The sequence below is a fragment of the Lonchura striata genome, chromosome 29 (assembly GCF_050655825.1).
Source record: "Lonchura striata isolate lonStrDom1 chromosome 29, ASM5065582v1, whole genome shotgun sequence".
Lineage (NCBI taxonomy): Eukaryota > Metazoa > Chordata > Aves > Passeriformes > Estrildidae > Lonchura > Lonchura striata.
In genome coordinates, this window is record NC_140731.1 from 4,606,493 (window position 1) to 4,617,443 (window position 10,951).

Below are 10,951 nucleotides of genomic sequence, written 5' to 3' on the forward strand. Positions count from 1 at the left end.
TTCGGGAGGATCAAACCAGGGCTGGAAGTGCCTTGGCAAAGCCTCTGGGGCTGTTTGCAGGGATTGGCTGTGGGTGAACACACCACACCAGGTCTGGGCCAGATCAAAGCTGGGCTCCCTCCTCACCCCTCCAGCAACAGCCACTGCAGCACCTGAGGAAGAGCACGGGGAGGAAGGCAAGGATGGATCTGATGGGAGGAGGGGGTGGTGCCAGTGGAGCAGAGTGAAGAGCATCCCGTGGTGGGGGGTGTCCTGCCAGAAGAGGGGAATGGAAATTTCCATTCTGGGAACGATCCATAAATCATCCCTTATGATTTGGAATTGGGCCCCATCTCATTGAATATTCCCATAACAGCCTTTCCAAGGAAATCCTGCTGGGGCTGATATCGGTGGGGCAATGCTGGAGACCCTGCTGGGATTCACTCTGGGATTGCAGAATCTGGGGCAGAGCAAGTGAAATGGGGTTAAATCAATGGCTGAAAGAGCAAAGTTCGCCCAAAGGCCAGCCCAAATTCCTTTTCCAGGCTGAGGACCATGACCAGGTCCTGAGAGGGCAGAGGGAAGGGGTGGGAGGGGTTTGGAGGGTCTGGAGTGATGCAGCCACGAGAAAGGGATGTGAGAAGCAAGTGATGGAGATGAGAAGGAATTCCTCCCTGTGAGGGTGGGAAGGTGCTGGAATGGAATTCCCAGAGTAGCTGTGGCTGCCCCTGGATCCCTGGAAGTGCCTAAGGCCAAGTCGGATGGGATTTGGAGCAGCCTGGGATAGTGGGAGGTGTCCCTGCCCACGGCAGGGGTGGGACTGGGTGGGGTCTGAGGTCCCTTCCATCCAACCTATTCCATGATTCTGATTCTTCACACCTGGAGCACGCTGGGTGTGAAATCTTTCCTTTGTGTGTTCCAGGTGATCTGAGCGTCAAGGGGATCTGAGGGGAACAAGACCAGACGAAAGAAGGGAAAACCGGGGAGAGAGAGGAAGGACAACCAGGACAACCCTGGCCCAACAATAAGGTGGGTATAAGTTTGGGCTGTAACCTGGGTTTGCTGTTTCACAGGAGAGACAATTTGCAAGTGCACCCCAGTGGGGCCTGCAGGGACTCATGGCCATGCTCCCAGTCCCATCTTCCCGGGAAATCCCCTGTGGGAGCACCTCTGTGTCCCGTGGCGGGTGGGAAATGGCACTTTGGTCCCTTTCACAGCAGAACCTGTCATGTGTGACACTCATGGCTCAGTGCTCCTGCTCCTGCTCCTGCGTGTGAGCCAAGAGCCGAGCGGGGACCCGAGACGGGAGCAGAGCGCAGCAGCAATGAGGCATCGGGTGGCAACCTCCACACCCAGGGTAATGAACACTCAGGCTCCTCGGAGCTCTCCGGGAGGGAGCAGCCTCAGCCAAGCTCCGTGTCCTGCGAGGGGGACGTGGAAGAGGGCATCCTGGGGAGCTCCCTTGTTCCTGCGGGGTCGGGATTTACTGGCTGTCCCCCAGAGCAGAAACCCCCCGGGCATGGGCAGAGCTGGGGACAGGAGGTGGGTGGGACAGCACAGCATCTCCCCGGGAGAGGAGTCAACTTCAGTGCCCCAGGAGAAACGAAGGGACAGAGGAGAGGGGTGAGATGCTCCTCTGGACGAGCACTGGAGCCATGCCAGAGGTTTCCAGCTCCTCTCTCGGCCCAGGGAGAGGTTTGGCTACACCTTCTCAGACATCCCCCTGGGCAGGGTCTGGGGAGAGTGCAGCTCCACGGACTGGCGCCGCCGGGCCTCGCGCTCGGCCCAGTCCTGCTCGGGCTCGCAGCCCTTGAGGATGGCCAAGCGCTCCGAGAAGGTTTTGGCCTGCGGGAACAGGACGTAGTTGTAGAGGATGGAAGCTGCTGCAGCCCCAATCAGGGGACCTACCCAGAACACCTGGAGAGGAGAGAAAAGTGGGGTGAGCAAAACCCAGCCTGACTTTGGAAGAACTGGGATCTCCGAGGGGCATTCCAGGGTCTTGGGTTCCTTCCTGGGAACAAAACACGAACTCAGCTCTGCTTTGGCCATCGCTGGGGATCTGAGCTCCCCTCCACTGCCGGGATATTCCAAACCGTCCTCTTCTACCATTCCCCCTCTGCTCAGACTGCATTAACGACAGGCCCATTGTGAACGTGCTGAGTGATGTGGCATCATCTGGAGGAGCATTTTCCTACCCACTCATGGGTTGCTGTTGGAGGAGGAGCAGGAAGAGGAGGAGGTGGAGGCACTGCCTGGGCCAGACACCTTGGAACACATCAGGAACCACCTTCTGCCTCCAGCCAGGCTCTTTATAGATGAAACCAATGAAATCATGGAATCTCCTGAGCTGGAAAGGACCCACAAGGATCCTCAAAATCCAGCTTCTGGCCCTGCTCAGGAAAGCCACCACCAACCCCACCCTGTGCCTGAGAGCACTGCCAAAATGCTCCTGGAGCTCCGGCAGGCTCAGAGCCATGACCATTCCCTGGGGAGCCAGGGGTTGTTCCCAAAGGCGTACCTAGATCCAGGAACCAGGAAAGTTCCCCAGGACTGGCAGCAGCTCCACTCTCCATTGCTTTTGTTCCCTGTGCTAAGTCACGTCAACAGACCTTACACCCTGATCCTGTTGCAATGCTCCCAGTTTGGAAAAGCCAATTAAACACCCAGCAGCCCCACCTCTTTCTCCTAATCTCTCCTTCTCTCCTCCAGCTGGGAGCTGGCATGGAAATGCCTGGAATTTGTCTGGCTTGCTGAGTTTCAAGGAATATTGGCAGTTTGGGGGACTCATCCAACACAACTCCCAGAGCCGAATTCTCACCCAGTGGTCGCTGAAGTCTCCAACGACGACTGCAGGGGCGAAGGACCTGGCGGGATTCATGGAGCAGCCGGTGTAGCGGATCTGCCGGGAACACCATGGCTGCTGTCAGCTTAAGCCCTTTTGCCTCATTTGTAAAAAATTTGGGGTGTCATTAGGGTGACAGCTGAGCTGCTGCTTCACCCTTCAGCATTCCTGTTCCGGGAAAAGGGATCCCAGGAGCTGCCACCACCTGAGTCAGCACTGTGAGGTGTTGCTGTGCTGCAGCCCCAGGAGCTGTGGGGATGAGCTCCCAGTCCTGCAGAAAATTCCCTCTCGTGCCTCTGAGGACAGGAGAGGAAGGGTCCCATGGATGCAGGGGCTCGTGGAGCGCTGAGGATGGAAGGTGTGGTGAGACCAGCAGCGCTTTCCCGCGTGCACTGGGAGTGGGGCTGCTTTGGGCTGTCACGCAGGTGGGATTCCCCCGAGCATCCATCCCAAACACTTCCCAGGCTTATCCCGCACTTGAGAGCCCCAGTGGCCAACTTGTTCGCTCCAGGAGAGATCCCACAGATCCCTGGAACTCCCCATGGGACTCAAGGAGAGGCAGGGTCCAGAAAATCAAGTTTTTCATGCCAAATAAAGGCTGAGCTCAGGCCATAGCTCCCCCATGGCTTTGGTGGGATTTTTCCCTCTCTCTACTGGAAAACCACGGGTTTCATATTCCCTGCCAAGCCTGGAGATGCAGCCAAACCAACTTGGGGCATAAACCAAAAAAGAACCCCAAAAATGCCAAGTTTTGGCCTATCCACTCACCCCGAGGAGGTGCCCCACAGCCACAGAGAGGCCAATGGAGAGGGCAGGGGAGCCCAGGTTGTCCTCACGCCGCTCGTCTGTGGAAGCAAAGACGCACAGGACCAGCTGGAAGGTGAGGAACAGCTCCACCGTCACCGCCTGCCCCGTCGTGGTCTCATTGTGCAGCTGGAATGGGAGGAAAAACATGTTCCAAGGCTGAGTTCTGTGAGTGGATGGGAAATATGGAGGAGGAATCCAAAATCAGGGGGAGCCAAAGGAGACGGGAGATTTTTGGCACCAATAAGAAAATACTTCCCAGGTAGAAGTGGCTCAATGGGAAATGCTTGATTGACCTCTCAGGATATTTTATTGGTAATTTTTTTGTATTTTTCTTTTTTTTTTTCTTTTCCTCCTACTCGAAATGCCTTTTGGAAAAGTTTACAAGTTGCATTTTGAAGACATTGAAAATAAATATTTTTGCATGAGAAAAAAAAAAAATTCCCTTTGCACACTTTTTTGACTCAGAGAATTTGTCAGGTCTGATCTGGGGCTGATCCTAGTGGCACCCCCTCTCCTCCAACTCAGTCCCTTCTTTCCCCGTGTCCCCCAAATCTAATCCCATTGCTTGGCGGTCCCAGGAAGGTCCTGCCCCAGCTCCAGAGTCAGATCTTCCTCATTCTCCTGCCCAGTATTCCCCTCCCTTTTTACAGGGGTAATCTGTGCAGGCAGCCACACGATGAACAGCTCACAGGGGATAAAAGCCTGCTCAAAATCCCCGGTTCCCACTTTTGGGTGGTTTAAGCTGTAAACCAACAAAGCTGAGCAGTCTGAGTCTCCCTTAAACCTCCCGCTTTTATTACCCTCAGTCATTACCAGTCTAAATCGCTTCATTCAGAGTAAACCACAAATCCCTCTTTTTAACCCTCTTAATCACTCTGGCAGCGCAGCTGAGTCCTGGCAGTGCCTCCCTGCTGTGGGAAAGGTGATTTCCATGTGCTGCTTCCCAACCCAGCTCCCTTGGGGTTGGGTGATGCTGATCCTGGCAGGTGCCTGTGCCCCGCTGGGGTGGGACAGTGAATCCCTGGGTTTCAATTCCTTTTCCCCCTCCTGTGGGGAAGGGGGTGTTGGAGGCCAGGATACCATTGGAGAATCCCCCATGGCTTCCTAAGCTTCCCTGGCTTTATTTTTTTCCTTGTCTGAAACCAGCCTGAGGTCCTTGTGAAGCTCTGGGGAATCCATGTATTGGGTTTTGGGATGAACCAGCTGGATTTGGTGCGATCATTCCTCCACGGTGGGAGGCAACAAGCTGAATCTAATGAAAATCTGGGATGTAGACCCAAATCCCTCCTCTGCCCACCACTTCAGCAACCTGGGAACTGTGGCTTGGCCAAAACAGAGCCAGGGAAAGGCTGCATGTACCCCCACCAGAGGGGAAATTGCACGAGCCTGGGACAGAGGAATGCAGAGGTGGTGTTTTGGATGTCTCCTTCCTTAAACCCCTGGGAGCCCCAGAATCCAAGTCCCCTGAGTACAGTCCTGGGGAAAAATGAGAAATGAGATGGTTGTGACTCCAAGGGGTGTGTCTGTGACCAGATGGATCCTTCCTCTGGCTTTAGCCCCAAACACAGGAGATGTTTTTGGCACCAATATGAAAAGAGCAAAAATTTCCCAGGTGGAAGAAGTGGCTCAGTGGGAAATAGCTGATGGACCTCAGGAAATTTTAGCCCTAAAACTAGAGGAGGAAGATGAGTCCTGCCTTCATCCCTGCTCCTGGCAGCACTGTTGGAGCAGCAGGGTCCAGCAGGTACTGAGCTGTGGCATTCAGAGGCTTCCTCACCTGGAATTCTGGGAATTTTTCAGGAATTTTGGGAATTCTGGGATCCCTGGCAGGAGATTTTGGGGAGCTGAGGGGGTTTTTAGGGATTTTTTGGGTGGATTTGGAATGAAATTCCCACAGAATACCCCCGATTTTGGGCCTCTCCCGGTTGTCTGAGGAAAATTCCCAGTGGGAATTTTAGGGAATTCCGGGATCCCCAGCTGGAGGTTTCGGGGCAGCTGAGGGGGTTTCTGGGGCTGGCCACAAGCCCCTTCCTCCCACCCCTCGGGTTCCCAAAGACCCTGCCCGTGTCCCCCCGCCTGCCAAGCCCACCCGGCGCCGCAGGCTGACCTTGTTGAGGGCCAGCCCCTCGCGGGCGTCGGGCGGCGTGACCTCGTGCAGGATGGCAGCGCCCACCACGCCGCCCAGCAGCTGCGCCGCCACGTAGAAGAGGGCGCGGAGCAGGGAGAGCTGCGAGCCCAGCAGGCAGCCCAGGGTCACGGCGGGGTTGATGTGGGCGCCGCTGACGTGGCCCAGGGCCTGCACCAGCGTCCCGATGGCCAAGCCGAAGGCCAGCGCGATCTGCAGGGTGCTCGGGGCCGGCGCCGAGGGCCAGTTCAGGGCAGAGCCGAGGCCGAAGAGGACGAAGACCAAAGTGGCCAGGAATTCCGCAAGGACGGCCCTGGTGAAGGCGATGGAGCGCAGTTCCCACATCATGGAGGCTCCTGGGAACGATCCTGCCCACAGCGTCCTCAGTGCCCACCTCCTGCTGTGTCCCTGAGGGTCACCCGGGACAACATTTATATACCTGGAGGCGGGAGGGCCACAGGATCAGCTGCTGAAGGGGATGGGATCATGGTCCTGGGAAATATGATGCTTTTTTCCTTCTGTGTTCCAGCTGAGGGCACATCAGATCCTGCCCCGTCTATGAGAGCCGGGGAATGCGGCGCTCGCCGCCCTGGGGAGGTCGCAGATCAGCCTCCAGCAGTGCTGGCAAGGACTGCTCCTTTTCTCCTGGGCTTCCTTACCTGGGATCGATCCCCAGAGCTGCTCTTGCAGCTGGGAACATGCAAAGGGCAGGAAGCAATGGGGGATCTGCAGAGCTGGAGCTGAGCTCAGGTTGTGCTGAAAATCAGTCAGTGGGCTGTGATTTAACAACCAGAAAAATCCAGGAACGTGGAGGGATTCCTGGGGGTGTCCTGTGCGGGGACAGGAGTTGGATTCAATGATCCTTGAGGGTGCCTTCCAACCAAGGATGTTCCATGATTCCATGAAAAGTGAGTGCAAGGGAGGCACAAAAGGGGTTCACTACAGCTCAGCTGCTCATAGCACCAGAATTTTACAGCCTGGGCACAGATTTCCTACCCAGAAAATTGGGAATCAATCCCAAAGCAGACTGTCAGAAATTCCCATGTGAAAATGTGACCCCAGGACTGGAGCACCAACTGTGCCCCAATTATGGCCATTTTGGCCAACTCTGCTCTTCATAAACATCCTTTTAGTTCTCGGTGTCAATCCCAGAGTGAGAATTTCTTTTCTGGGGTTTGATTCTTCCCATCTGCTCCTTGCCCAAGAAGTTTCTTTTCCCTTTTCTCCATTTCCCATTCCTGAAGGATATCTGCAAAACCTTTTCCTCGCCTTGTCATTGGGGTTGGTGGCTTTACTGGAAATTGAGGAGCTGGTTTTTCCTCTCCAGGGCCAGCTCTGAGGTGTGATCACTCCTCCAGCTGTAGCTGGAAGGACCGTTTTATCCCAGAGGGATACAGAGCCCCAGGACCAAGTGTCCACGTTTGGGCTCTAACAAAGGCTCTTGCTCTACAATAAACTGAGTATTTTTCCCTTCCAGAGGAGTTGTGCAAGTGCCATGGGGCTAATGGCAAATGTTCCACATTGGTGGGATTATATCATGGAATGATGGGGTATCCCAGGAGCTCCCAGGTGGAGCAGAGGATGGACATATGTCCCTTCCAATGGAACCGTTGTTCTCGTCTTCCTCCTTCTCCCTTCTTGTCTCCCTTCCTTCCTCCTCCACTTTCCCCTTCTCATTTTCTTTCTCCTCCTCTCTTTTTTTCCCTTTCCCCTTCTTTTCTCCCTTCCTCCTTCCCCTCTCCCTCTCCCTCTCCCTCTCCCTCTCCCTCTCCCTCTCCCTCTCCCTCTCCCTCTTTTTTTCTCTAAACAATGGTTTTAGGGAACATGGCTCTTAACAAGTGAGGGACTGTGGGAAAAACAAGTCCAGCCCATGGCTGAGTCTGAACAAGGTGGGACTGTGGTCTAATAAAACCTTTTCCTCTGAAAATCCTCCCCTTGGACTGTGTCCCGCCCCAGCATCTCTCCAGACAGAGCTTTTCCAGCAGTGGAGTCAGTCTCGTAAAACAGGCTTGGAGGCTAAAGGGATTTGGGTGCTGCTGAGCACCACGATCACGGTCCTGGCCAGGCTCGTGCTCCACATGCCTGGCACAGGGCTCAGCCCTTCTCAGGGCAGGAGTTACTCAGGGCTGCAATTACTGCAGGGAGGATGGAGATCAAATCTGGGTAATTACTGGAGCTCATACCCTGCCTGATTAGTGGTTACTCGTGAGGAGCGTGGGGATATCTCAGTGCTCAGGACTAATTAAAAAGAAGAAGTCAGCAGGATTAGTTCTGAGCAACTTAGAAGTCCAACCCCATGGTCCTGACTTTTGTCTGGAAATGCAAAACTCATGGCAGCTTGTTTGTACTGAGCTTGGAGATGCTGGTGCTGAAACTGGAGATGTTTGTTTTGAGCTTGGAGCTGTCTGTGCCATGGGGGAGGGTTCCTGTGGTGCTGGACTGTGGGGAAAGGGTCAGAGCTGCATTTCGAGACTGGCTGTCATGGTGTCAATGGCATTTGCTGGGAGATGGTGTTTTCCAGCAAGAACAGCCCATCCCAGCTTTCCCCAGAGACCCCCAGCACTGTAATTCCACTGGTTTTACAGAGGAATCCATCCACTGCACAAAAGCAGATCCTGCTGACTCCAGACACTGAGCCAGTGGCAGAGCCAAGGTTTCCTGGCTGTGCCACAGTTGGGCACTACCCCAGAAAAATGGGAGATGCCACAAGCTGGAGGGTTGGGAATGGGCTGTTGAATCTGTTCTGTCTAGGAGGGGGTCCTGGAGCTACTGGAGATGATGGAAATGTGGCTTTCCACCTTACCCCAGGTGTGCTGCTGCTTTGGGAGCAGCCAGGAGCATTCCAGCCCTGGAGGGAGTCCAACGAGTTTGGGAAAGTGCATTATTTTACCTGTTAGCCCCAGCCCCTGGAGTGTGACGGTGTTATCAGCCCTCCCTGGGACCAAGTGCAAATTTAATGATCTTGGAGGAGCAGGTTGGCATCTGCAGAAGGTTGGAACCCATGTGGGTGCCTCATGCTGGTGCCCTGTGTTGGAGCCCCACGTTGATGTCTTATGTTCGGAGCCGCATGTTTGCAACACCATGTGGATGCCCTGTGCTGGTGCCTCATGTTTAAACCCTGTGTTGGTCCCTCATCTTCATGTCCTGTGTTGGAACCCCATGTTTGGAACCCTGCATTTGTGTCCCATGTTGGTGCCCCATGTTGGTGCCATGTTTGGAACCCCATGTTTGGAACCCTGTATTTGTGCCCTGTGTTGGTGCCCATGTTTGGAACCCTGTGTTGGTGCTCATGTGGGTGCTTCAGGTTTGAGCCCTGTGTTGGAGCCCCATGTTTGGAACCCCATGTTAGTGCCCGTGTTCCAGCCCATGGATTCCTTGTGTTCATGTTCCACATTGGAACTCCATGCTGGAACATCATGTTTGGAACCCCTTGATGGTGCCCTGTGTGGATCCCTGAGCTGGTGCCTCATGGTGGTGCTTGTGTTGGTGCTTCATGTTGGAACCCTGTGTTTGGAACCCCGTGCTGGTGTCCAGTGTTTGGAGCCCTGTGTGGGTGCCCATATTTGGAACTCTGTCTTTGTAATGGTCTGTTGGTACCCTCTGTTTGAACCCCATGTTGGTGCCTCATGTTTGGAGCCTCATTTTGGTGTCTCATGTTGGAACCCTGTGTTGGAACCCCATGTGGGTTCGCTGTGTTTGGAAGCCCATGACTGGAACTCTGTGTTGGCGTACCATGCTGCATCGCCGTGTTTGGAACCCCATGCTGGTGCCTCCGGCTGGTGCCCCATGCTGGTGCCCAGTGTTTGGAGCCCCATGTTGGTGGCTCATGTTTGGAACCCCGTGTTTGGAGCCCTGCGTTGGTTCCCTGTATTTGAGCCCCATGTTGGTGTCTGTGTTTAGAACCCACTGTTTGGAGCCCGATGTTGATGGCCTGTGTTTGGAACCCCATGTTTGGAGCCCTTTGTGGGTTCCTTGTGTTTGGAATCTGGTGATGTCCATGTTTGAATCCTGTGCTGGTGTCTGTGTTTGGAACCCCGTGTTTGAGCCCTTTGTGGGTTGCCTGTGTTTGGAATCTGGTGTTGGTGTCTGTGTTTGAGCCCCGTGTTGGTGTCCGTGTTTGGAATCCTGTGTTTAAGCCCTGTGTTTGGAGCCCTGTGTACTGAACCCTGTGTTTGAGCCCTGTGTTTGAGCCCCATGTTTGGAACCCCTTGTTGATGCCCTGTGTTGGTGTTTGGATCCCCATGTTGGTGTCCATGTTTGAGCCCTGTGTTTGAGCCCCATGTTTGGAACCCCTTGTTGATGCCCTGTGTTGGTGTTTGGATCCCCATGTTGGTGTCCATGTTTGAGCTCCAAGTTTGGAGCCCTGTGTTTGGAACCCCGTCTTTGAGCCCCGTGTTGGTGTCCTTGTTTGGAGCCCTGTGTTTGGAACCCCGTGTTTGAGTCCCATGTTGGTGTCCATGTTTGAGCCCCATGTTTGGAGCCCTGTGTTTGGAACCCTGTGTTTGGGACCCCGTGTTTGAGTCCCATGTTGGTGTCCATGTTTGAGGCCCATGTTTGGAGCCCTGTGTTTGGAACCCTGTGTTTGGGACCCCGTGTTTGAGTCCCATGTTGGTGTCCATGTTTGAGGCCCATGTTTGGAGCCCTGTGTTTGGAACCCTGTGTTTGGAACCCCGTGTTTGAGTCCCATGTTGGTGTCCATGTTTGAGCCCCATGTTTGGAACCCTGTGTTTGGAACCCCATGTTTGAGCCCCATGTTGGTGTCTCTGTTTGGAACCCCATGTTTGGAGCCCTGTGTTTGGAACCCCGTGTTTGAGCCCCATGTTGGTGTCTCTGTTTGGAACCCCATGTTTGGAGCCCTGTGTTTGGAGCCCTTTGTGGGTTTTCTGTGTTTAGAATCTGGTGTTGGTGTCCATGTTTGGGTTCTGTGTTGATGTCTGTGTTTAAGCCCTGTGTTTGGAACCCCATGTTTGAGCCCCATGTTTGGAGCCCTGTGTTTGGAATCCCATGTTTGAGCCCCGTGTTGGTGTCCATATTTGAGCCCCATGTTTGGAGCCCTGTGTTTGGAACCCTGTGTTTGAGCCTCTTGTTGGTGTCCATGTTTGGAGCCCTGTGTTTGGAGCCCTGTGTTTGGAATCCCACGTTTGAGCCCCGTGTTGGTGTCTGTGTTTGGAACCCTGTGTTTGAGCCTCTTGTTGGTG

General features: G+C 54.4%; 1 protein-coding gene and 1 long non-coding RNA gene across 3 annotated transcripts; one reads left to right on the top strand and one right to left on the bottom strand.

The window, feature by feature from the left end:
• The first annotated feature begins 733 nt into the window (after positions 1 to 733).
• On the top strand, positions 734 to 2,397 carry LOC146765026 (uncharacterized). Its single transcript, XR_014950414.1, has 2 exons — positions 734 to 1,008; positions 2,104 to 2,397. It is a non-coding gene; the product is annotated as an uncharacterized LOC146765026 (long non-coding RNA).
• On the bottom strand, positions 734 to 6,101 carry LOC110477835 (aquaporin-2). 2 transcript variants are annotated; one of them, XM_021543946.3, is made up of 4 exons: positions 5,736 to 6,101; positions 3,590 to 3,754; positions 2,798 to 2,878; positions 734 to 1,896 (listed from the first exon to the last, which is right to left on the bottom strand). In XM_021543946.3, the coding sequence occupies exons 1-4, from the start codon at positions 6,099 to 6,101 to the stop codon at positions 1,681 to 1,683; spliced, it is 828 nt and encodes a 275-aa protein (XP_021399621.2). In that variant the 3' UTR covers positions 734 to 1,680. The 2 variants fall into 2 exon arrangements, with proteins under 2 accessions (XP_021399621.2, XP_085419118.1); XM_085562992.1 differs by lacking the exon at positions 734 to 1,896 and having other exon boundaries at positions 2,422 to 2,878.
• Positions 6,102 to 10,951: the final 4,850 nt, after the last annotated feature.